Below are 27,386 nucleotides of genomic sequence, written 5' to 3' on the forward strand. Positions count from 1 at the left end.
CTCATCAGCATTTGATATTGTTAGACTTTATTATTTTAAATTTTAGCCATTCTAATAGGCGTGTAAGAGTATCTCACTGTTTTAATTGGCCATTCCCTAATGACAAATTATGTTGAACATCTTTTTGTATGTTTATTTGCCATCTGTACATCTTTTTTTTAATTTTAATTTTTTAGTTGTAAATGGACACAATAACTTTATTTTATTAATTTATTTTTATGTGATGCTGAGGATTGAACCCAGTGCCTCACATGTGCTAGGCAAGCACTCCACCCCTGAGCTACAACCCTAGCCCTCTGTGTATCTTCTTTAGTGAGGTATCCAGATCTTTTTGTCCTTTTTGGGTTATTATCTTTTCATTATTGAGTTGCAAGATTTCTTTATAGATTCTGGATATCAGATCTTTATCACATACATGCTTTGCAAATATTCCCTTCCATTCTGGGAAAAAAAAAAGTCTTATTTTCTTGGGAAGTCTTTTTACCCCTTAACACACATACACACTGGGGATTGAACCCAGAGGTACCAAGCTACATCCCCAGTCCTTTCTATTAATTAATTAATTAATTAATTATTGAGATTGGGTCTTACTAAGCCACTGAAGCTGGCCTTGAATTTGTAATCCTCCTGAGAGAGCTTCCCAAATCATTGGGATTACAGGTACCACCACACTCTGCCTTTTCATTTTCTTGATGGTATTATTTTTAACACAAAAGTTTTTACTTTTTGTAGTAAAATGGTTTTATCTCCTATTCACTTTCATTCTTATTGCTTGAGGCTGGAATGTATAGGGGCAGAAACAAAAGTAAGCACAAGGAAGGATTGTAGAAAAAGCAAGAACAGATAGAGAGGCATTGGACCAAACGTTGAGTAGAACAAGGGATGGAGAGAAGGAGATCTGAGTGAGGAATGCACTTCTTGCTCCTAGAGCATGCATGTGACCCATGTTCCCAGTGTGGATCCTGTTTGCTGAGTCCCACAGACATGCTTTACTTACAGACTGCCAGAATCCTGCACTCCTCCTACTGCAGGTTTTGAAAGGGGCTATCACAGCAGCGTTCTTGTCTTGGCACTTTCTTCTGAGTTAGCTAGCTGAAATTTTCATATTTTCTATGAGAAAGATAATGCAAATATTGAGGAAGTTTTAAGGTTTGTCTGTAGAAAATACCAGTAGTCAGTGTTTCTCAAAGGTAGGGACTCTATTCCATTTATCTTTTCATTTTTCAGCACTCAAGACAAAACTTCAAGGCTCACAGACTCCAAATAAATGTTTGTTGAAAGAGTGATAGAGGTAGGATAGGGCCAGAGGGGAGGTTTTATTATCAGTTGCTGAAGATGTTTGAATGCAGAGTTTCAGGCAGTGTGGGTAGGAAAAAGTTAACTCTGCTGAAAACAAGAGAAGCAATTAAATACTTTCTGATTCCCATTAGGCACAGGAGCCGATGGCTCCCAAGATTTATATGACGTCCCCAGGATTTCTTTTGGGAGTGAAGAAACTAAGCCGCTGCCATTTCTGAGCACAGTTCTTAGAGGGAGGAGGAAGAGGAGGAGAAAGGAGAGCAAGGGAAGGCGGAGCCTCCTTGTCAGCATCTGTTAGTGGAGGTTGGGAACTCTCTCCTCTTTCCCCCGCCCTGCTGCCTCCACCTGGCTCCTCCCCGTGTTCGCCAAGTTCCCCTCCCCCTTTCCCCAAGGACAATCTGCAAGAAAGCAGCGACGAAGGAAAGCTAAGACTAAAAGGCAAGAGGGAGGCCTTGGGTGAAGAGCAAAGGAAAAAGCCGAGTTGAGGTGAGAGTGAACGTGCTGGGAGGAGGCGGTGGGGAGAACTGAAGGGAGCAGAGGGGCAAGAAGAAGGGATAGGCATCAGATGCCGGAGCCGAGAGGGGGATGGGTAGCGGGTAGTGGTGAAGAATTCCAGCCTCTTGGTTAATCTCAGCTCGGTTCCCTGGGAATGGGGATGGCGGGTCAGGCGAGGAGTGTCCGACTGCGTTGCCCTTGGCTGCCTGATCCCTTCCCTGGCATTCATCCAACTCAAATCGGGGTACCTATGATGCTGCCTCTCTGTATTCCTGCCCCTCACAGTGCTTATATACACACATGCATGTGTGTGTGTGCGTGTATTTTGTATATATACACACACACATGCATAATATCTGTGACTGTCTCTACATGGGTGTCACTGTGGATCTATAAAGGATGCTTATGTATGAGTATGCATGTATTTTTGTGTCCTGTTCTCTCTTAATTGTCTCAGAGATTCAGGAGAAAATGTGAGCTATTTACAGGTCAGAGCTCCTCATCTTCTAGTTAGGGTGAATTCTCTCCCTTACTGTCACCTCCTTGTGTGAAAGATCCTTGTATGGGTTTCTTTTACCTGTGATGAGCCTTCTGTCCCTGTGATGCGCTCCAAGAATGAATTAGAAGAAAACATTCCGTAAGAGAGATGAGCACATTCAGATGTCTTCTATTCCTTTCTAAATTTGGGGGTTTCTATTTGCTCCAGCCACTCAGTCTTTTTTAAGATCAGCAGAAATTTTGATGTTAACATTCTAGCTAAATAAGATAGTGCCTATATTCATGTATGTTTATGTACCTTTCACCATTTGTACTATATGATTTCATATAGTTGTGTGTGAGCGTGTTTTTAGGAGTAGAGAGAATATGGAGGTGTACCTGTATCCAGGGTTACTTGTAATTTTTCATATGGTTGTATTTCTTGTAGTGCATCAGCTCATTAATGCTTTCAACATGTATTTCTTGAGCTCCTTTCGTTTGCACAGATTTCACTAGACTTTGGTAGGTTGTGGGAGGGTTTTAAAAAATGTATGTGATCCCTGTTCTGGAGAAATTTTCAGACTAGTTAGGGAAAGAGACTTTAGCTGTCATCTAGTCCAGTGGTCAGCAAGCTTTTTCTGTTAAAGCTGTCTAGTATTTTAGGTTTTATAGGCTAGTGGGTCTCTGCTGCAATATCTACACTGTGGTTACAGCAAAGAAACAGCTATAGATAATATGTGAATGAATGAGGATAGTATGGACACTGAATTTATTATTTCTTTTTTCCATACAGGGTCTCTGTATGTCACCTAGGTTGGCCTTGACCTCTTGGGTTCAAGGGATTCTTCTGTCTCAGCCTCCCTAGCAGCTAGGACTACAGGTGTGCACCACTGCACCCAACAACACTGAAATTTGAATTTCTTATATTTTTCACTTGTCGTGAAATACTTTTTGCAACCATTTAAAACCGTAAAAAACCTTTCATAGCTTGTTGCCATTCAAAAACAAGAGAATGGCTATATTTAGCTGCAGGCTGCAGTTTGCTGTCCCTTGATCTAGTCCAATCATTTTTTAGTGCAGAAGAAGCAATTAAAATGCCACTAAAGTGGTGTATTTAAGTGCAAAACAGTAATCCAGTTCTGGACAGTATACAGTATGTGATCTAGAGGAGTACAAAGAGAAGCCTTCCTGGACCTTTGGTAATCAGTAAGGTTTAGCAGGTTAGTAAGAGTACAACTAAGACTGGTCTTAAGTGATGGAGTGGAATATGGATCTGTGGAAAGGACCAGGGTATACTGGACAAGGACAAGAGTGGGGACAAGTAATGCAACATTACTCAAGTTTGGACTTGACTTGTCAGTGCTGATTATGTAGCATGTTTATTAATTTGTGTCTCATAATACTATGTGTGTTTATGTCTATCTTCATTTGTGATCACTGCATTTATTTTATTGACATCTGTGGTCTGTGACCTATGTCTCTAAAAACAACTACCCTGATTTCCCCAGCACAGGACAGAAACATGAGTTGCCCTTATAGCTAGCTCTTCTTCCTATACATGAATCCCCTCTCTACTGAAGCCTTAGGGGCCTGTGACCTTCTGATGAAAGTTTGTGTCTCTGATAAAATGAAGAAGGAAACACAGGCAGAGGGAGACCAGCTGTTGTAGTAAGCAATTCAGGCAGAAAGAGGCAGTGAGGATAGAAAAGAGGGAATGGGTATGGAAGATAATAAGAAGGGAGAATAAGATTTGGTGTCTGTTTTGATTCTGAGAGGAAAAGAGGAGATGTTTTTTGTTTGTTTGTTTGTTTGATTCCAGGGATTGAACCCAGGGACATTTAACCACTGAGCCACATTCCTAGCCCTTTTTAATTTTAATTTTGAAGCAAGGTCTTGCTAAGTGGCTTGAGGCCTTGCCAAGTTGCTGAGGCTGGCTTTGAACTTACAGTCCTTCTGCCTCAACCTCCTGAGCTCCTGGGATTATAGGCATGTGCCACAGCATCCAGCAGAAGATATGTTTTTAAAATAACAGCTTTTAGCCTGAATAACTAAAAGTGATGATTCTATTATCATCTTACAGATAGAAAAGTATATCTTATGTGTTCCTTTGAGAGATACAATTCCTAAAAATAAAACTATGAAGGCATCTCCATGACACATGTACATATCTGTGTGTATGTGGCAGTGATTTTTGTGTTAGCTTTCCCATTTGATAGTGTGCAGGGAGAAGGTCAAAACCTGAAGATGAAAGTGAAAGATCAAGAGATGCTCAGGAGGCTGAGCCTGAGAAGGATGGGAAGAACCATACAAAGTCCCTAAGTATTCCTGAGACTGACACCATTAATTTGTAGAAATTCTAATGTGACTTGAAAACCTCAAAGTCTGCTGTCAATTCCATATCATCCAGGCCTGCTCCAGTCAGTCAGTTCCATAACATTCAACCCTAACCTTAAGTATAAGTCAATTTACCCTTGCTTTTCTGTTTCTACATTGCTGATTCTCAGTCTGCAACCCAAACTTCATCTGATTCCTACCCTTCGCTATAATTCTTCTTTCGATAAAGCGAGAAATCATGTTTAGGAATCCTTTTCTTGAGGCCAATTCAGCTTTTTCCCCTCCTTTCTCATTTCTGTTCAGTTAACTGACCTTTCTCCTGGCCTTATCTTATTCTCCAAATAGGTTCCAAATGGGGTGGGAGGGAAAAAGGAGGGATTAGCCAGGACTTCTGCAGTCTTGGGCTTGATTACTGTGACATTTCAGCTTGTCACTCTCTCTGTAAGGGTGCGGCTCTCCTCTGGAAGAAGTCCAAAGCTCCCAGGCTGCACGGCACAGCCTTAGTGTAGTGGGAGAGCCTGACTTGGTAGCTCTAGGCAATCTAATAGAGACACTTCTTGAGTGACCAGCACCTTGATTCAACTGTGTTTTAACTGACCATTATCTTAAATTCTAGAGTGGATCATGACCCATGAAGAGCACCATGCTGCCAAAACCCTTGGGATTGGCAAAGCCATTGCCGTGTTAACCTCTGGTGGAGATGCCCAAGGTAAGGAAGAGGGGGCAAAATATGGCCCCTTGAAATTTCTTGATCCCCTTAACTTGTAGAATAGAACTGTGAGTTCATGGAATTCTGGGTTTTCCTAAAAATTTGTCAGATCTAAGTCCCCAAGTATATTTGGATTTTATTTGCTGTACTTTTATTTATTCAAATATTCAAAAAAATTCTTTCGAAGTTTCTCTGAAGATTTAGGGACATTTTGATCATCTGGTACCTAAAATTGGTGTTTTCTCAAGCAACATTGGAAAGAGACTTAAGAAATAAAATTGTTGGGAAGGCAAAAAGTAGATTCATTTCAAGAACTTGGGAAAGAGTGGGAAAGGGAGGAGACCCAAAGTTGGTATTTCCTGGGCCCCAGATAGACCCTCAGGTATTAACTCTGGTGTCTGGAGAGTTCCTGCACTAACCAGAGCCAGTCAGCACTGCTTTCCCTGGCTTTTCCTCCATTTGCATACATTTAGTCCTTAATCAAATAGGAACAGCAGCAGTTAATAAGTACCAATCCACTGGGGGATGGAGGGGTAGTAAACAGCCAAAGTGAATCTTTCTCTGGGTTGAGTCTAAGCATCCTAGGTATTATAAAAATCAGATATTTATCAGAGGTGGTGTGACTTTTAAAAAAATCCTTTCCAGTTTGATTTTCTTATATATTCTAGTTTATGATACACTGAAGAGGGGCAGAATCTCTTTGAAAGGGTTACCAGGACATGAAGACAGTGATGGAATAAAGAAAGAGATTTCAGCCAGTCTATCCTCCTTGATGCCACTGAACCTAAGCTTTCCTGGTGTGTTAAGTGCCCACTTTGTATACAGTCTATTGTGAAGAAGTGGGTTTCCTTTGAGAACTATAGTTTAATGAGAAAAGATGTTATATATTATTGCAATTCTTATGTAAAGGCACATAAGCAAGAACAAATGAGTGTGCCTTAGCCAAATGGAATCCACTTATATGAGGAAATGATTGGACTCTGGCTGGATTAATCAGGGAAAACTTCATGGAAAAGATAGTTTCAAGAAACTGATTCCTTCATTCAAATACAGTGTTTAGAAGAGTGGCTGCCACATCAAAAATGTTCTGTTAATAGAAATGAATTTTTGAGCATCTACTATGCATCAAGCAGGATGATAGGCACTAAGGATGCATCAATGAAAAAGACAATCTTTGCTCTTAAGATATTTCTTATTAGTAAATTAGTAAAGCTAGACTTTGAATATATTTTAAGCTAATGTTTATTTAGTTATATGTTGTGAAGCAGAGAATTATCAAACAAACAAACTGAGCAGGGAGGGCAGTGGCCTGAGTTTAGAAAGTGACCAGATTAGAAATGCAGTGGAGCTGAAGAGACTGCTGGCCTGGTTTCTGTCACTTCTCTCTTCTCCGCTGGCAGAACCCCATGCCAGTACTGAGATCTTCAATATAAACTCTTGAATGCTGATGCTGGACCTATGGTAGCTAGGTCCAGGTTTGTTAGGTAGTCAGATCAGGACAAGAGAGCCTGCTAAAAAATTTATGTGACACACACAATATGAAATGATGAAGGAAAAGAGCTCTTTGGAGAGGGAAAGAGAGACAAAATGGAAGAAACAAAATGGAAGAAGAAACAAAATTGAAGCCTAGAATTTACCTTGAATCTAAGCACAGACTCTCAGCTTCTGATCCCAAGCAGTGAAAAATCTCTTATTCAAGGGATGACTTGCCTGCTATAAGGGAGGGGTCATCTTTCAGTGAAGCAGGGGCTGTAAATAAGCTCATTTCCAGAGGGCTTAGCTGAGCTGAAGTTTGTAAGATTCTGTAATAGATAATACAGTGTAGGAAATATCTCATCTGTGAATCCACATAACATCACAGGAACATGTCCACAGGGACTGAGAGATGTTGAAAATGAAATTCTAGGATGGCAAGGAGGCAAGGTAGAAATCAGCTAGAGGTCCCCACTGAAGGCACAGCTCCACTGTAGAAGTGGCCTGTACAGAGATAAATTTGATGGGCACTAGTTATCCCAGGGAAAAAGCACAGAAATGTGTTTTTTTCCCCTAGAGACTCTGTGCCACCTGGGAAAGTGAGATTGATTCTATAAAATCCATAGAGGCCACAACTCTGAGCTCAGCAAACTAGAAGTAGAGAAATAATCAGACATCCTAAACTCAAAAAGCAAGATTTCTAGGATGCTGGGCTGATTAAATGCCAAATCCTAATTCCTTTCCAACTCAGGAAAGAGAAAGGTTCCAGCCTCCCTAAACCGGGCCACTTTTAGCCTAATGAAATCAGCATATCCTCAGGTACATTGGCACATGCCTGTAATCCCAGCCACTCAGAAGCCTGAGGCAGGAGGATTACAAGTTCCAGGTCAGCCCAGACAATTTGGTGAGACTCTATTTGAAAAAAGAGAGAGAGAGAAAGAAAAAAAAAAGGTGGAAGCAGGGGTGGTAGTAGAGCTGGGGATCTAGCTCAGTGGTAAAGTGTCCTTGGATTCAATCCCTTGTACCAGTCGTAGTCTCACATCAGCATATCCTGCCCCTGGAAAGGACCCCAGTCATCTGCTCTAGCCCTCTGTCTCCAGATAGGCAGTCATTCCAAATGCATGATTATCCTACTTTTAAAGGTTCACAGGAACAGGGATTCCATTACCTCTCTGGATTTCTATTCTGGAGTTTATAATTTTTAGTCACATATTTACTAGAAAGTGCAATTCACATCTAACAAACATTTATTCCTAATAATTTAGAAAATTTTATTCAGAGTACAGGTAGAAAGAAACTTCTTTAACATCAACTTTCAAAAAAGTTATGATGAAATCCTTTATTGGTTTTTCTTTATCTAGTTGCATAAAGACCCATCACTCATAGCTCTTCTCCCCCAAACCTCTTCCCAATAGGCTGTAATTGGAGACTCCAAACTACGTGCTTATGATGTTCTCCAGAGCCTTTCCTGGCTGTACCCAGAATACCTTCTGTTTGGTGCCTGTAATCTTATCCTTCGTCTTACTTCTAATAAGTCAGGCAGCTGCTCATAGAGAGTTATTTAGGGCAACATGGAACAGCCAAGGAGAGTTTGGCTAGGATGACTTGGGGCCAGACTAGGCCAGTAAGGTTGGATAGAAGAGACCAAAGAATTGCTGAGTTCCTTGATATAAACTATCTATACACCCCAGTCTGATTTTTAAGGATCAGAGGTTTGAGGCACAGATACAGGAGTGAAAAGTGAGTCTTAAAACTATTTCTAAGAAAACTCTCATTCAATATAGAGGCAGGAAGGATGACATCTGGAGGTTGTAAGTTTGAGGTAAAAAGAAGGTAGAGGAGGGAGAGAAGAGAAAGAATTCTCCTTATTGTGGGATTTTTCTTATGCCCAACAGATTTCGATATTTTTGCCCATTATCTATTGTTTGCTTTACACTGAAAACCTTTAAGTCATTTGTTTCTCTTTAGCCACCCCCCTCCCCACCCTTCTACTCATCTTGGGAGCAGAAAACTATATTCCATCCTATACATTTCAGATTAACATTTATTCCCTATTTCCTAAAATTACAGATTCACATTCCAGAACTCCAGGTATCCAATGGAGAATCTCATAGGCCTTGTGATGGGCTCTAAAGCAAACAGTAGTTTCATATGTGTTCTAATCTCAATGAACTGACTTTATTCATCTCTCCTAAAGTATCAGTGGCTTTGTGTTGACTCTTTGTTCCTTTCACACACACAGGGTTTTTCTAAAGCTTTTCAGAAGCCCTCTCCTTCCTCCACAGACTTTTGTTTTTCATTCAAACTAAGTATATGAACTCAGATGTCTAAATTTCATAGGGCTTTGCCTTAGTGATGTCATAAGTATGCTGTGACACCGGCTCACCAGTGCCTCTTGTTGATAAGCCCAACCATCCAGTCCTTATCTGAGATCAATTATCAGAAGCATCTGTCATTGTTCTCACTTCTTAAAACTGCTCCCACTTGACTTTCAAGACATTGCTAAGCCCTGGTTCTCCTTTTGTCTTTGTTTTCTTTATGGAATCCCGTATGGTTGATTTTCCTCAGGGTTTAATTCCTTGCCCTTTTCCTTCTGATTCTGTATATTCTCTTGAGAACATCTCTTCAAAGTCCATGGGGATGTCCCATAAGAACATCAAACGTGCATATTCCAATATGAATGCATCATCCCCACTCCTACTTTCCCCAAACAAACCCTGGCTCAGCACAGCTAATGGTACCACAGCTTGACCCTTTGCCTGAGTCAATGTGGGGCAGTTCCTCCTTGGTCTTCAACACCTTGAAGTTTAATCACATTGCTGATTAGATAGATAGAGTCCTTCCTGTTGTTTCTGTTTCCTAGTTGGCTTCCGTCCAGTATCTGTTTTGTCCCAAACTCTGTTCTAGTGCAGTTCCTCCTCTTGTCTTCTGTAGGATGCCAGAGAGCCTCTAATCTCAAGGCAGCTTGAGAGTGACACCTCTCTCAAGCTTCCTGTCACACTGCTGCCAGAGTTATCTTTCTGATAATGTAGATCTCATCATGTCCCTCTGCTCTCAAAATTCTTCAGAAATTCATTGTCTGCAACTTTTTTTGTGTGTGTGGGGGAGAGGAGGGGCCTTCTCCTAAAAGAAATGTCCATGCTTACAAAAGTTTTCATCCAGTTTTGTGGGGTTCACAGATTCCCTGAAACTCCTCATTCAGGGATCCTCAAGCCCTGGCCTACAGAATAAAAAGCCATACTTCTCCATGTGTTATTTGGGGTCTGTCCACCTGTGTAGCTTTAATTCTTGCTTCATATCTTACATTTTACTCTTTAATTACTGAATTACCTCAGGTTATTTCTTGACTCTGACCTTTGTTTATGCCTAGAACACTTTTCCTCAAACTGTCTACCTGAGAAAAAAATTTAAAGGGAAATTGTCCCGTACATCTCTGGACAAATGTTATATTTTCTGACTTCCTCCTGGCAGGTGTAGATGCTCTTTGTTCTTGTTCCCACTGCACTTTGTATATATCTCTTTTTTTTCAGGATCAGTATGCCATATTGTAATTCTTCACATGTTGAGGACCATCACCAGGTCCTTTATTTTTGTTTTCCCAGAGTCTGTATTGCTCATTGCTGTATCCCCAGTGCCTAGCATGGTGCCAATTCAGTTAATATTTGTTCATTGAGCAAATGCATCCTCAATTTGATTTGGAGCTAATAGCCATGTAATAATATGTCTGCCTGCAGAGAGAAAGAGAGAGAGAGAAGAAAAAAAATAATCTTGTCCTTTTTCTTCTGTCCTAGATATCTTGGGTTATTCAATACTTTGTAATGACTTTGGATTATTCAATAGTTTGTAATACAGTCTAGAGCTGCAGATTTTTTCCAATTGCTGCTTCCCTGGTGCTTTTTTTTTTTTTTTTAATTAATTTGTGGGGCTGGGGATGTGGCTCAAGCTGTAGCGCGCTTGCCTGGCATGCGTGCGGCCCGGGTTCGATCCTCAGCACCACATACCAACAAAGATGTTGTGTCCGCCGAGAACTAAAAAATAAATATTAAAAATTCTCTCTCTCTCTCTCTCTCTCTCTCTCTCTCTCTCTCTCTCTCTCTCTCCCCCCTCTCTCACTCTCTCTTTAAAAAAAATTAATTTGTTATATATGACAACAGAATGCATTATAATTCATATTACATATAAAGCACAATTTTTCATATCTCTGGTTGTACACCCTGTTGCTTAATAGTATATTTCTTCAGACAGGGTTTGAGGACCATTTGGATAGATTTTAGATTGAAAAAAAAATGTACTAGGATATCTGAGAGAGGGCAGCTAAAATGGTTCATGCAAAGTTGATCCATCATATCTCTAAGATACTTTAGCATCATCTGGAACCCCTCCTCATATGGCAAGGTACGACAGGGATGTCTCCCATTTCTTACCAATAAAACTGTGTTCAGCACGGTCCAGTATTCAATAGCATTGTTCTAGATATGGAACACACATATGGGACACCCACTGCATGTTGTGTATTGGTACGGGTTGACTACTCTACAGTGCTTCTAGAAAAAAGTTTTTATCATTAAGCAGCTCTAGGAAAGGGATGCTCCTCATCTGTGAAAAGGGAAAAAACTCTCCTCTCCATTACAAGTGGAAACAGAGAGTATAAATTGCAGAATATTTTTAAGTTCCCCACACACATCTTAATGTACAGGGCCACAGAAGAAGGTCAGCAAGTCTCTGTTGACTAATTGAGTGAATGCCAGAAGAAGGCCATGAGAGAATGAGTTCCCCACTGATTCTGTACATTTGGTCACAAACATCTTCCGGCAGTGTGTGAGCCAGAGGATCACAACTGTGTGCACATATTGAAACGTAGACCAACTCAGATGACACTAAACAGCTCTGTTTATGTGTGTGTGTGTGTGTGTGTGTGTGTGTGTGTGTGTGTATCTAGACTGAAAGAATCCACTATCCAATAATAGACATACTCCTGAACAGATTTGATGCATCAAGTCATGAACCACAGAAAGTCATGTCTTTCCCTGAAAAGCCTACTACAGCTGGATGGATGTCTCAATTCAGTTCAGAGAGCAAGGAGAAGCCTAGTCTAACTATTGAAATTAGTAGGGCATGGCATTGTAGTCAAGAAGATACTATTTAGGACTTGGACTCAAATGTGAACTTTATATAGTATTAGTTCTATGACCTTGAACTGTTAGAGCTTCAGTTTCCAAATCTGTAAAATGGGGACAACTTCAGGGTTGTAGACAGGATTAAACAAGATAATATTTGACCATTTCTTAGTAGTGTCTAATCTATAATATGCATTCAAGAAAGTGCTTGCTTATTGCTGTTTTTATCCCTCAGATTGCCCTGGCATAGAAAGGTCTTGGGAAAGACAGGATTTTTAGGGGGAAAGGCAATAGAATATCTGGAGCTTCATCAACATTAAATGCAATAATTGAAGGCAAGGAGACCAAAAGACTTGGATAAGTAATGTACCTTAGTTTTAGAGAAAAGGGCTTACTCTATTCTTTAGCCAATTGTAGTGTCTTTGGATTCCAGGGCTGCTTGTCTTAGGAATAACCTCTCTCTGACTTGTCTTCCCTCCTTGCAGGAATGAATGCTGCTGTCAGGGCTGTGGTTCGAGTTGGTATCTTTACTGGTGCCCGTGTCTTCTTTGTCCATGAGGTTGGTTTTCTACTTTGTATCCTGTTTTTCTTTCTCTGTTCCCTACTTTGTACTCTTATTTTTATTTCTCTGTTCCCTGCTTAATCTGCCTCCCACTGCCTTCCCACTTTATTTTTCTTTACCTCCCAGTTACATTGCTATTTTTCTTTTCCTTGGCTCTCTACCTTCATGAGTCACTCCTTCCCACTCTTGGCTCAAATAATGATGCAGGGACCCAGACTTCTGCAAACTGGGTCCTCATGTTGCCTATTCAATTTAAAGGAAGAAGGATGTCTTCCCAAACACTAAGAAAAACCGAAATGGGTAGTATTTATGGGAAATTTAGTGTCTCCAGGGGCAAAGCCCCAGAAGGAAGGTTTTACTATGTTTCTGAATTTGCTTGATTTTCTGACGTTCTAGCTCCTCCTTCGTCCCCTTCTCTCAGTTCCCTCTTGTGCTTCACCCACCCTTCTTTCCTATAAAGTCTATCTCCCCTTCTTCTCTCAAACTGTATAGTCTTGTAATAAGTCATATTTCTTCCTTCCCTACTGCCACTATCCCCTTTTTCTTTTCCTCTACTGTTATTCAAATAATCCGTTATCTAGTTCCCCTTGGGAAGCAGATTAGAAGAAATAGGTTGAGCCCAAAATAAAATAAACTAAGATTCAATATTAGGAAGGACATTCTGATGTTTTAAAATGGGAGAAATTAGAACAGATTATTGAAAAAATATATGACTCCTTCCTTGGTCTGTGTTAAATATGATAGCATCTTATACATCAAGGATCACTAATGGGGTGAGATGACTTGATTCCCATAGATCTCTTCCCAAGGGTCTTGTCTTAGTCCTAAAAATTTAGGGGGAAGTCACATAGAGACTGAATGGCTATAATGTGCTCCACAGGGTTATCAAGGCCTGGTGGATGGTGGAGATCACATCAGGGAGGCCACCTGGGAAAGTGTTTCCATGATGCTTCAGCTGGTATGTTCTAAAGAACTCCTGTCCTTATTTGTCTTTTTCTAGTCTCCCAAATTTCCTGACATGTGGTTTGATGTGAAGGGATTCAGTGACAAGAGAGGGCTTACATTTGCCCTTTACTCCTTGCATTTGAAAACATCACTCTGGTTTCGTGGGGTAGAAAGGGGTGGGAGAATGATCACAGGACAGTTTGCTCTTTAAGGAAAGGTCACAAGCAAGACTTGGAACTGGCACATAAACAAGTTCTACTGTGGGGTCACGGGGAAGGTCTGGCCCTGAAAATAACCTTACTAGAGGACTGGAGCCAGAAGCAGAGCTGAAATCTGCCAGTCCTCATGAGATGAAGAGGTAACCTGAAACCAGGTTTAGGAGGGCAAGAGCCTCTTGGAGCCTTAAAAATAAATAAATAAAAAATAAATAAAAATAAAAAGTCCAGAAACATACCATGTTTTTATATCCATAGCCCTTTATGCTATTTACTTCTAGTCATTCTAGACTTCTTTTAATCTGTCATCCACTGTGGGCTAGCCCAGTATAAATATAACCATTTGCTGATTTACTAAAAAATTGACAAATTACATTTGTATTCCCATTCTTCACCTAAATCCCATAAAAACCCATGGGAAGAAATTTAATGTTCAGTGCCTGGTGAAGGCCCTGTACAGGCAATAGTGCCTGTCATATGGTGGCCTGAGAATGAGCCAGAATTCTCCACCCATTACACCAAAGTCATGGAGGCCTGGGAGCATATCTATGATTCATGAAAATGCTAAGTCTACTTACCTATCTTGGTGTATCTGTAAGTGTCTGGTAACTTATGACTTTCTGTACCCAGACCTATTTTTTTTTTTTTTTTTTTTTTTGTGAATACCTGGGTATTATGGCTCCTGGCACTAGCACCATAGATCCCAAGGAGCTAAGAGGAATGACATTTCTAATGTCAGTTAGAAATCAGTGTGATAGAGAGGAAAAAAATACTGGAATGGATTCCTAATAATAGTTTGGACACGATCCAATAATGTCAGGTCATTGTTGAAAGTTTCCAAAGTCAGCTGAGCATGGTAGTACACACTTGTAATCCCAGTGGCTCAGGAGACTGAGAGAGGAGGATCACGTATTCAAAGCCAGCTTCAGCAATTTAGCAGCCCAAAGCAACTCATCAAGACCCTGCCTCAAAATAAAATATTAAAAAGGGCTGGGATGTAGCTCAGTGGTCTAGAAGTCACCAGATGTATGCATTCCCTTATTCTCTATGAAGATAGATACTTTGATGATAAAGTCTTCAGTAAAATGGGTTAATCTTAGCAGTCTTCTAAGGTGTGCGGCAGAATATAGGAATAGTCCCTTTATGTCTCAGCATCATTTCCCTTTTCTTTGGAAGGGACAGATGACTTAGTGATATTAGGGAACTTCCTAGGGAGTCACATAGTTGTGTCAGCACAACACAGCGTTGGAGTGCAGAAAATCTTAGTATTTTGAGCCTAAACTTGGCTGTCATCTGGGGAGCTGACTTCTACCTCTCTCCTCAAGGGAGGCACAGTGATTGGAAGTGCCCGGTGCAAGGATTTTCGGGACCGAGAAGGACGACTCCGAGCTGCCCTCAACCTGGTGAAGCGTGGGATCACCAATCTGTGTGTCATTGGGGGTGATGGCAGCCTCACTGGCGCTGACACTTTCCGTTCCGAGTGGAGTGATTTATTGAGTGACCTCCAGAAAGCTGGTGAGAATTATTTATATTAGCATTACTGTTTGCGTGAGTGTGTATGTGTGTGTGTGTGTGTGTGTGTGTGCGCGCGCGCGACATGCATGTACATGTAAGGGGAAGTACCCTTAACCCCCAATGGAGTAAAAGTTAACCAGACCCAAGTAGGCAATCTTTGCTTTCTTCTCTTTTGCCATTGCTTATAATTCCCATTGGCCATAGTTTTTTCTCTCCAGTGTTCTACTCTGTGGGCATGCCAAGTATTTTAGCCAGGGGTTCCTGGTTTGCTTCCTACTGTAGGTAAGATCACACCTGAAGAGGCTACAAAGTCCAGCTACCTGAATATTGTGGGCCTGGTTGGCTCAATTGACAATGACTTCTGTGGTACTGATATGACCATTGGCACTGATTCTGCCCTGCATCGAATTGTAGAGATTGTAGATGCCATCACTACTACTGCTCAGAGGTAAAGGAGTATGGTGGTTGGGACAGACAAAGGTTAGAGGCTAGTAAAAATGAAAGTGTTTGGGTTATGGCCAGTTTTCTGGGGGCTAGAACACTGTTTTAACAAAGAATTTTACCCCTTAGAACACTGGAGTTACATTGCTTCCTAAATGCTCCAAGATTTGCCTTTTGCCACTCTTCAGTCTATTATCCAAACATAGCTCTGAGGTCTTGATCATACCTGTGGCTGTCTCCTAAATGTCTACTGCCCAGGCTGAAACAAATCCAGGGGCCCCAAAACCTGAGCTAACCTCAAGATTGTAGATGCCATAGGCACCACTGCTCGGAGATAAGCCGATGGAAGTGAGGGTAAGGCAGGATAGAAGGATGTGTTTTGAACTAAAGAATAACAGTTTGCCTCAGGGTAATCCTGCAGGACTCCAGTTCAGTCTAGTACCTCCTTCCTTCCTTCCTCCCTCCCTCCCTCCCTCCCTTCCTTCCTTCCTCTTTCTCTCTCTCTTTTCTGACCCATCTCTTTTTGGAATAGAAAGACATGGGAGGATACCTTGTAGCTAAAGTGTTTTCCCTAGGTCTTCCTGGTCTCTGCAGCATAAATGCATTTCCCAGAGGTTAATTAACCTAGATGTGGGTGGCAACTTGATCATGGCTATAGGGAAACATGGGCTCTATAAATCCTGTGTCTGTCTTTCAGCCACCAGAGGACATTTGTGTTAGAAGTGATGGGTCGCCACTGTGGGTAAGATCCTCATCCTGAACTACTTATTCCAAGGACCCAGAAATGTACCTTTCCTCTTCCCAGAGAGTCCAGTGAGGTCTCTCAGTAGTAGCATATCTGGAGGTTATAAGCTCCTTGGGAACCCTGGCCCTGCCTTTGCTCTGGCTCCCTTACTTACCTAGATATGCACGTGTGCACAGGCTCAGGTACACACTCAGTGGGAAAGGATGGACGATCTCTGAGATAGGAAGCCACGGGGGCATCAAGCATGAATAGAAGGTGCTCTTCAGGGACAGCTTCTCATTGATAGGCCCTGTGCTCTTACCTCACCCCAAGAATGGAATGCAGGATCCCCAGACCTTTCACCAGCTATGGGGATTAGGAGACCTTGTTGGGTAAGGGGAGGTTATTTGTGGAGTATAGTTCCTAGTGCCATGCTTCTGGCTCTCTCTCAGATACCTGGCCCTTGTCACCTCTCTCTCCTGTGGGGCTGACTGGGTTTTTATTCCTGAATGTCCACCTGATGATGATTGGGAGGAACACCTTTGTCGCCGGCTTTCCGAGGTACTGGCACTTTTATTTTTCTCTTAAAAAAAAATCCTTCACCCTATTCCATGGATGGTCCATTTGCCATCCATCAGTTTCATTCCACTGACCACTTCTCCTTCTGTTCTTGACTAGACAAGGACCCGTGGTTCTCGTCTCAACATCATCATTGTGGCTGAGGGTGCAATTGACAAGAATGGGAAACCAATCACCTCAGAAGACATCAAGAATGTTCGTACAAGTGAAATTAGAGGGGCTCAGCACCATAGCCACCCTAACCCATTCCCTTAATGGTTTCCGAGTCTGCTGACACTGCATGTTCTTTTGGTTCTTCTGTATATCTCTCTCCAGGTCCCTGTCCCTGTTTTCCTCCCACTAGGAACCATTACAAAAGAAAAGGTCTTGCACTTTTTTATCTTGGTCCCTGCACCCTTTCTCCCCTTGACTTTGTGTGTCCCTTTCTTGGTCCTTTCAGCTGGTGGTGAAGCGTCTAGGATATGACACTCGGGTGACTGTTTTGGGGCATGTACAGCGGGGTGGAACACCATCAGCCTTTGACCGGATCCTGGTAAGTCACAGGGCCCTGTGGTCCTCATGGGTTAGAGCCCTGGTCTCCTATTCCTATAGGACTTACACCATTGCTCACGTTGCCCCTCTACCAGCCTCTAGCTTACAGTGGCCCTTGACACATTCCCATATGCTGAGATTTCTCATCTGTTAATATTATAACAGCCTATAGCTCCCCTATAAGTTGAGGACCAATATCTTAGAGCTCTAGGCATCAGTGAAATATTGAGATCTAACTTTAGACAGTCAGTTTGAACCCTCTATTATAACTTGAAGAACTGCAGTTAATTTCCTTATTATATCAATTAAGAAGGGAATAAATTTTAAGCCCCAGTAATTCTGTCAATTACTGTAGTGGAACTGTTTCTCTGGAACCAAATAGAATCCCTGGGGTCCTGATGGCAAGAGGAAAAAGTCATCAAACTTTAGATGAAATCTGGGTGGGGAAGAAAAGCCCAGTGAGTTCTTGGCTGTAGTTCTTAAATGTGGAACTCAACCCTGTGATTTGGAAAGTACCCATATATTCTGACTGTCTACACTAATCCAATATGAAGAGGCCTGAACCAGACTGTCTTTGCTGCTTGGGGTCCTGCAGGGAAGCAGGATGGGTGTGGAAGCAGTGATGGCACTCTTGGAGGGGACTCCAGACACCCCGGCCTGTGTGGTGAGCCTCTCTGGTAACCAGGCTGTGCGCCTGCCCCTAATGGAGTGTGTCCAGGTGGTAAGTACTGATCCTAACACCCTTCTCACCCTTCATTTTTTTTGTACTGAGGCTGGCTTTGAACATGCGATCCTCTTATCTCAGCTTCCCGAGCCATTGGGATTACAGGCATTTGCCACTGCACCTGGCCCAACCCCTTCTTCTTTTCTTCTTTTCTTCTTCTTCTTCTCCTCCTCCTCCTCCTCCTCCTCCTCCTCCTCCTCCTCCTCCTCCTCCTCCTTTTTTTTAAAAAAATATCTTTTAGTTGTCAATGGACTTTATGTTTATTTATATGCGGTGCTGAGAATCAAACCCACTGCCTCACACATGCTAGGCAAGAGCTATACCACTGAGCCAGAACCCCAGCCCCCAACCCCTTTTTAATAGTCCCAAGTCCCTGCCTGGGAGCTCAGAGTGTATGAGACCAACTTCTAAGGCCACTGGTACAAGAGTCAATGGAAAGGCAGGATGGTATAGTAAGAGATTCATGGGGAAAAGAACACAGTGAGCTGTAACCCCTCTAGATGTAGGAGCTGTAATATCTCTAAGTCTCAGTTTTCCCACCTGTAAAACATTCCTAAGGAAGATGGGAGACTCTACATCCTTCCTAGTAATAACCCCCAATATCTCCTAATATCTGACCTTAAACCCTCTTATGTTTTTATTGGAAGAGAAATACAATATCCCTCCTAGTGTCATTAAAAACAGAGTAGCATTATTAAGTTCTGTTGGGTAACTTTGTCTTTACATGATAGCTACCTTGAATTTGTTTCTGTAAACCAACATGGGTTTAGATCCTCCTGGGGTACAGGTACTCACCTTGAGGTTTATTCTAAGGACTGGAGAAAAGAAATCTAAAGGATCTGATGCAGTACCTGGAAAATGTTGAATGCTCAGGAGATGGCAGCTTTTACTGTAGGGAAATCACCCTTTGATACCACAGAGTAACCATTGTGGCTGGGAGTGAGGGTGTCACACCTGATTATCGGGGCTGATCTAAATGCTCCCTGTTTGCTAGCTTGCTTCTCTGAGACTCAGGAGTCCCCATGACCTAAAGCTTTACTTCAGGATATGCATCTCCAAAACCGCAAAAGTTAAAGCTCTGACTCACAGAGCAGAAAGCAGTGGTGGAGAAACACATGGCAGGTTTCACTCTTATTTCTGGGGATCTTCTTCGTTTACTCAGTAGTTTAGAGGCTGGGGAGGTGGGTGTAGAGTGGAGGAAGATGCTATTAGTCTGTGAATACTCTTCCACTGTCTCCATAATTCTAATAAATAAAACATTGGTGTGGCCCTTTTCTTTTGCTGTTCATTATTCAGAAAATTAAGGAGAAATATTCTTTTTCTGTGAGAGTTTGAAGGACCATAGAAAATGTGGGGTGCATGGTAAGCAGGATTCAGTCCCATGCCCAGAAATAGGCAGGATGAGTACAAATGGAAATCCAACTGTGCAGATTGCTGCTCTGGAGTTGTAATTATTGCTGTATTCCTCCCTCAGACCAAAGATGTGACCAAGGCCATGGATGAGAAGAGATTTGATGAAGCCATGAAGCTGAGAGGCCGGTGAGGAAATGACTAGAAGTTTCCTAGCTACAGAAATTAGATACCAGAATGAACCCAAAACTCTACATAGGCCTAGGAACAAAATTTGAGCTTCTGCTGCTTCTTTTTATTGTCTCTGCAACAGTTTCTTTCACAAGAAAATTAGCTGTGAGGTGACTAAGAGGCTCATTTCATCCTAGAGATGCTTTCCCCATGATTGACCTTTTAACAACGTAATAATAATCTTTACTTCTCTGTGTGGGTCCTGGCGAGACCTTAAGTTTCCCTAGGCAAGGGACAGTCTCCTGTGGTGGTGAGCATAACACCTGGGAGAAGAGTGTGCAGGGAGTGTTTGGTGAATGAGTGGGCCCTTTGCAGCCCCTGCACAGTCCCTGCTCTGCCCTGGTTGTGTCCTTAGAGGTTTGTCCTATGGAACTTCACTCTGGGACCAAAAGTTCAGGGCTAAATTTCCACGGCTCTGGCCATAAGGAATGGCCTAAAGACAGCCCTGTCCCTTTGTACTTTTTATAGGAGCTTCATGAACAACTGGGAGGTATACAAGCTTCTAGCTCATGTCAGACCCCCGGTCTCTAAGGTACTGATGACTTGCCTTTTTCCTTGACCCTCTCCCTCCTTCAGTCTCTCTTTATGAGGTGCTACCCTTAATCCATGCAACCTGAGTCTTGCCATTTTCCTTGCCCCACTCTAATCTTCCATGCTGGGTACCTGACCCTACTATGATGATTTTCTGTTAGCCATTACTACTTACTGGCTCTGTGATCTTAGTATATCGTAGATGTCTCTAACTCAAGAACTATACCAAATTCAGGGCTATTTTGTAGTATGCAAAGAATAAGAAAGAGGGCTTATGTATTTTATCCTCTGGAAATAATCACATAAATCTAAGCCACCTTTCCATTGGAATAGTGGTTCTCAATACTTAACTGTATATCAGAATTATCTGGGTTGCTCATTAAAAATGCAGATTCCTAGGCCCTTCCCTCGGATGGGGTTCATATCTAAGGCAGGAGCAGTAATGTGCAAGTTTAATAAGCTCCAGTTGGATGGTGATGCAGATAGTCCAAGGATCACACTTTGGGAAACACTGCTCTGAAGAATCCTTATTTGTTACATAATGATGATATCTCGGATCAGGAAAAACATCTTTATTTATTTGTTTATGGTAAAGAATTTTGCTTCTGTAGTATGAAGTAGCAGTCTATACTAGCATTCCCTGGGAGAGGGATGTGTATTATCATAAGCACACACCCTGATCTCAGGACAATAAAGGATTAAGGCTCTGCTTCTCTTAATAACCTCCTCCTCACTGTGGGGCTTTCTGTCCCCTGCTTCCTCCTGTACAGAGCGGTTCGCATACAGTGGCTGTGATGAATGTGGGGGCTCCAGCTGCCGGCATGAATGCTGCTGTTCGCTCCACTGTGAGGATTGCCCTTATCCAGGGCAACCGTGTGCTGGTTGTACATGATGGCTTTGAGGGCCTGGCCAAGGGTCAGGTATGGGGACTCAACGGAAGGAGGGCACATTTTGGGGGACAAGGGACAGTCACAGGGAAGATCAGTGTAGCAAGGGTGACAGGTTCATGTGTGCCTCTCTGTTCCATACTACTTCCCTCTCCTTTTCTTGGGTTCAATCAGAAGTAAATATTTAATTTTAGGGCAGTGGTAACAGGCAGGAACAAATGGGATGAGCCTTTGCAAATATCGTCTTGTTTAATTCTCTATCCCAAAGCTCAGCATGGTACCTGGCATAAGAAGGTACTTGTTATCTAGATGAGCAAAAAAGGTGGAAGAAGTTCCATGCATTGCAGGGAAAGCCAATGTCTGGTGTTCCTCTTACAATGAAGGAAGACTCAATGGGAGGGATCAGAGCTCAATAAGTGGCATCAGACCTACACATTCCTCATGGTATTCTAGCTACGATGCAAAAACATGTTACTTTTTCCTGCAGATTGAGGAAGCTGGCTGGAGCTATGTTGGGGGCTGGACTGGCCAAGGTGGTTCCAAACTTGGGACTAAAAGGTAAGGGGCATTGTAGAGTACCTCTTCCCAGTCACCCCTTTAAGATATCCCTTGAACATGTATGTGCATCAGTTCATTAGGTCAGGGCCTGCTTCCACCACCTGTGGTCCAGGTCATTTCTTTTAATCCAGGTCATTTCCCTTAAAGCTCATAGTGGCTTCAGTGAAGGCAGACAGGGCCATCCCCACATCATGTAGCAGCTCTGACAATTTAGAGTCCAGTGTGTGTCCTTAGATCCGGATAAGAGGGTGGGGAGAGAAGGGATACAAATCAAGAGATTATAAATAAAGCACCATTGAAACTCTGACTTTCTCTCCTTTGATCTTGCCTGTTACTGATCAAACTAGGACTCTACCCAAGAAGAACTTTGAACAGATCAGTGCCAACATAACTAAGTTTAACATTCAGGGTCTTGTCATCATTGGGGGCTTTGAGGTGAGTGCTCCCACCATTCTTTCCCTCTCCCTCCCACTTCCCCTCTCTTTTCATTCCTGCCCTTTCTGCTATCTTCTTCTCAGGCATACACAGGGGGCCTGGAGCTGATGGAGGGCAGGAAGCAATTTGATGAACTCTGCATCCCATTTGTGGTCATTCCTGCTACTGTCTCCAACAACGTCCCTGGCTCAGACTTCAGCATTGGGGCCGACACAGCACTAAATACCATTTGTACGGTGAGAGTCCATCACTACTTCCCTTTTGGCTAGGGTTATAATCTCCAGAATGAATGTAGTCCTGGAAAAGGAGCTATTTTTTGGTACTAAACAAGTGGCAATGTTTGAAAAATGCTTCTTCAAACCCAGGCATTCATATGGATTTTAATGACATCCATTTTCCTCACTGAGAAATGCATCAAATATTACCAATTTTTTTTTCACTTTCTCAGGTCACACAGCTTAATTACCCTAATCTCAGCAATGTGAAGGATGATAGAGCTTCCTTCCCAGGAGACAAGTTGTGCAGTGTAGTTGACTAATGTGTGCGCTCCCTGAATGCAAGTCTGATGGGGTCCAGAGGCCCTGCCAGCCTGGGTGGATATTGTTCTGGAGTTAAGATAATAGCAAGGGCCAAAGAAATGACAAGAATCAGGTTCCTGACCCTGTCTTTCTATGACTTTCTATCTTTGCAGACATGTGATCGCATCAAGCAGTCAGCAGCAGGCACCAAACGTCGGGTGTTTATCATTGAGACTATGGGTGGCTACTGTGGCTACCTGGCCACCATGGCAGGACTGGCAGCTGGGGCTGATGCTGCCTACATCTTTGAGGAGCCTTTCACCATTCGAGACCTGCAGGTAGATGGCCACCCAGAGCCTGCTAGGTATCTCTGTCTTACCCAAATCTGTCCCCCAACAGTCCCCACAGTGATTGGAGCAATGGGATTTCAAGATGAGGATGGAGTTGATTGGTCTGTGGAGCCCTATGAAGAATATAAGGAGTGGGGTGCCATGGCACATACCTATAGTCCCAGTGAGTTGGGAACCTGAGGCAGGAAGATCACAAGTTTGAGGCCAGCCTGGGCACTTAGTGAGGCCATAAGCAGTTTACTGAGACCCTGTCTCAAAATAAGATAAAAAAGGGCTGGGGAGGTAGTTTAGTGGGAAAGTACCTCTGGGTTCAATCCCCAGTACAAAAAAATAAAAGGAGGAAGACTAGAAGGATCTCTGTACAGCCATTCTCCAGTGCAGCCTCACACACTTGACCTTAGCTTGTGTTTCTGGAGTGCACATTTTGAGACAGGTGGCATGTAGATAAGCCCTTTATGTGTGCTTTTTGCATTTTATCATTGTAACAAACTTGTAAAGAAGGTATTTTCTCCATATTACAGATGAGAAAGGTTTAGAAGGTTAAAACCCTTTTCTAAACTCCTATGTGAGCAGGTAGTTTAACTGCTTAAGAAAGTCAGTGACCTTTCTCTTACATCATGCCACCCTCCAGATTTCTCTCATTACCAATTCACTTTTTTGTGGGGGGATACTGGGAATCGAACTCAGGGGCACTTGACTACTAAGCCACATCCCCAGTCTTATTTTATATTTTATTTAGAGATAGGGTTTCACTTTAGAGACAGTGCCTCGCTTTTGCTGAAGCTGGCTTTAAATTCGTGATCCTCCTGTCTCAGCCTCCCATGCCTCTGAGATTACAGGCGTGTGCCACCACGCCTGGCACCAATCCATTTTTTGAGGGAGATATTATTTCACCTCTAGGGTAGGGCTCTGATTTGTATTTCACAGAAGGGCCATATGATCTTATTTTCCCAGATTCCAATTTACTGGAGGAGAAGAGAGCCACAGAGTGGAGGTTTAGCAGCAAGCTGAGGGAACTCCCTAATCCAGGATCCCAGCCAACCCCAGCCAGGAATGAGGGAAAGGACTCTGCCTCCTTCATGCCCAACTCAAAGCTCAAGTGAAGGAGCATATTCTGTCCAGATGAGTCACCACTTTACTACAAGCAACCCATGTAAAGACCAATACTATGAGCAGAATCTGTCCTCTAAGGGAAAGGGAACCCGAAACCCTGGACAGGGAGACCAGTGAGGGTGAGAGCTAAAAACTGACAGTTTTTAATGTGCCTACTCCAAGTTCTGTCTCATTTCAGGTCTTTGTGGAAATTTTAGTCTACACAAAACTTCCTTAAGGACGTAGGCACAGTTCAGGCCCAGGATTATAAATAATTTTCTTCCATGTCTCTCTCCCTTCTTGGTAGAGGCCTGATGTAGAAGAAAAGAGATTCATGTGGCTTGCCCAACCTTATCCACTCTCAGCTAGGCTTAGGATTTACTATTTTATTTTCAGGCGAATGTTGAACATCTGGTGCAAAAGATGAAAACAACTGTGAAAAGAGGCTTGGTGCTCAGGTACTTCATTTACAATCTGTTCTTAAGTGAAGGAAGAATTAGTCAGGCTTAGGCCTTAACCCACAGAATGGATCCATGGTTGGGATACCCTGAGGAATTCATAGATACAAAAGGTGGGATCCATCTATCCCCTGGGAGGGGGTAGAAAAGGGAAGAACCAGAGCCTATAAAGTCAGAAAGCAGGGATGGAAAGATAAGAGGAGTCACAAGCTTTTGATGTCCACCTGGCAGGAATGAGAAGTGCAATGAGAACTATACCACTGACTTCATCTTTAACCTGTACTCTGAGGAGGGGAAGGGCATCTTCGACAGCAGGAAGAATGTGCTTGGCCACATGCAGCAGGTAGGGAAGACACCCCAGCCATGCCTTTTGCCAGAAAGCCATCACCCCCAACACCTACAGAGGCTTCTATTGACCTCTAATCTGTTGGAGGCCCAGTGCCACCACAGAGCATGGGCCTGCCAATCTCTTACAGCCACAGAATCAAAACATCTTTATCAAGAAATGACCTTAGAGATGATGTGGTCCACCATCTTCATTTAGAATAGGGTTCCTTAACCTTTGCATCATTGTCATTTGGAATAATTCTTTGTCATGGGTGGCTGTTTATACATTGTAGGATGGTTGGGCAACATTCCTGGACTCTACCCAGGAGATGCCAGTAGCACTTTCCCCTTACCCTCAATTTTAACAAAAATGCCTCCAAATGCTGCTGAATGTCCCCTATGGGGCAAAATCATCTCTAGTTGAGAGTGAATAATTGAGATGAAGAAAATGAGATCCAAAGAGAAGTAATTTTTTCAGGGCCACTCATAGAGCTAGAATGAACCTAGTTAGTGTTTTTCCCACATTATCATCCTGCCTTTCATGAGCAACCTGTTGAATGAGTATTGGCACTTGCTGGTATTGGGCTCCATTTCTACTAAATGGGGCTTCAGGGAAAGAACTTCCTTTCTACTAGTGACACTCACAGGTGGTGCAGTGTTCTGAGATTCTCTTCTAACCCAAATGCCCTCAGCTGATGCCTGTTAAGCCTTGAACCTTTTTCTACCCAAAAATGAATTCTGTGTCTCACTTTGAATGAATTAACCAGCCCCTGAAGGATGGGGTGTTATTAGATAAATATGAAACCATTTTCTGTTCTTCCTTCCCCTTTCCACTTTTCCACATATTTTCTCTTAGTTCAAAGAAAATCTATATGGTGTTTTATATTATTCTGAAGTTCTACCAAGGGCAGCTAGATTGGGCCTTGAAGAACACTTCTGACCACCAGTGATGGTGACTGACAATAGCTGCTAAAGATGAGTGGGGAAATGACCTGGTAGCCAATAGGACTAAAAAAGAAAGTTGTGGGATTAATCCTCTTCTTTAATTACTGTTGATAAATAGGCGATTCACTTTGAAACTCCACACTATTTCAAGGTATCCTTTCACAGACTTATGAATTCCTATAAACTCAGGGCCCATTCTTTCCTTTTTATCTGTGTATCTAGTTATGTCTGCCACTCCATTAGAATCCTTCCCTCTAATTTTTAATTCTTTTTCCAGGGTGGGAGTCCAACTCCCTTTGACAGGAATTTTGCCACTAAGATGGGAGCTAAGGCTATGAACTGGATGTCTGGGAAAATCAAAGAGAGTTACCGTAATGGTAGGTGGGATAGAGGTTAAGCCCCCTCTGTAGAGGTTTGTTCCCCAGTATAAAAGCTGACTGACCATCCCTTATTGCAGGGCGGATCTTTGCCAACACTCCAGACTCTGGCTGTGTTCTAGGGATGCGTAAGAGGGCCCTAGTCTTTCAACCAGTGACTGAACTGAAGGACCAGACAGATTTTGAGTGAGTACATCTACTTTCTAGAGTGGTTCTCTCCCTGGGAATTTCAAGTTCTACTCTCCCCAATCTGTTCACTGTCTGCATTGCTTTTCTTTTAAAAATAATACTTGTAGCCTTACCCACTTTAGATCTGATGTCCATGTCCTAAATGCAGTCTCTGCTCACTTTAAGCATATGCCTATATAAGCCCTTAGTAGAAGTTGATTGGGGTGCTAAAGAACTGTATCATCATTTACCTCATTCTTCTGTAGGCACCGAATACCCAAGGAACAGTGGTGGCTGAAGCTGAGGCCCATCCTCAAAATCCTAGCCAAGTACGAGATTGACTTGGACACCTCAGACCACGCCCACTTGGAGCACATCTCTCGGAAGCGGTCTGGAGAAGCTGCAGTCTAGATTTCTTTGGAGTGAGGGGAACAGATTTTTCTGATCATGGTCAGCTCTCCTCTTACTAGATCTAAGTCCATGTTTTCTCCTTGTTTCAGCTCTTTTTTCATTAGGTTTCCTTTTATTCTGTACCTGTGACCATGATCAGCTCTGGCCAGGAGTTGGGAAGGGGGCAGTGAGTAGAATCTAGGTAGACTTGATCATTACTTCTACCCCAGCTTCATCTGTCACACAGGCCAGGTTCCTCTAGTGCTACTGCTAGCTTTCAGCCACTCAGAATTTTCCTAAAAATAAGCTCTATTTATTTCTTTGTGATAACAAAGAGCCTTAGTTCCTCTACTACTTTTACTACAGTGGCAACTATAACTACACTAATAAATGCCAACTGGTCACTGTGCTTTTGGTTCTCCTGTTATCTTCACAAGTGGAATGTCATCAGCCTCATCCACCAGACCTGCCCATATGAATTATCATGTACACTTTTTTCTTCCTTTTGGATTATTTTCCTGCAGCATTTCTTGGTTCTGTACACAAAGTCCCAGAACATAGGACACTGACTCTCATTCCACACTAGTCCTTCCTGCATCTCCTGTAGCCAAGAGGACACCTTCATCTCT

At 42.6% G+C, this 27,386-nt stretch overlaps 1 protein-coding gene across 1 annotated transcript; it reads left to right on the forward strand.

Moving 5' to 3' along the window:
- Positions 1-1,632: 1,632 nt before the first annotated feature.
- On the forward strand, positions 1,633-27,166 carry PFKM (phosphofructokinase, muscle). Its single transcript, XM_081310062.1, has 23 exons — positions 1,633-1,785; positions 5,222-5,314; positions 12,390-12,463; positions 13,347-13,424; positions 14,952-15,141; positions 15,424-15,589; positions 16,280-16,324; positions 16,759-16,867; positions 16,985-17,080; positions 17,325-17,417; positions 18,012-18,137; positions 19,615-19,679; positions 20,190-20,253; positions 21,023-21,172; positions 21,627-21,697; positions 22,045-22,132; positions 22,216-22,368; positions 22,824-22,988; positions 24,489-24,550; positions 24,782-24,893; positions 26,100-26,199; positions 26,280-26,385; positions 26,634-27,166. The coding sequence occupies exons 2-23, from the start codon at positions 5,230-5,232 to the stop codon at positions 26,776-26,778; spliced, it is 2,343 nt and encodes a 780-aa protein (XP_081166188.1). The 5' UTR covers positions 1,633-1,785; positions 5,222-5,229; the 3' UTR covers positions 26,779-27,166.
- The last annotated feature ends 220 nt before the right edge of the window (positions 27,167-27,386 follow it).

The sequence above is a fragment of the Spermophilus citellus genome, assembly GCF_964194105.1.
Source record: "Spermophilus citellus genome assembly, chromosome: 10".
Classification (NCBI taxonomy): Eukaryota; Metazoa; Chordata; class Mammalia; order Rodentia; family Sciuridae; genus Spermophilus; species Spermophilus citellus.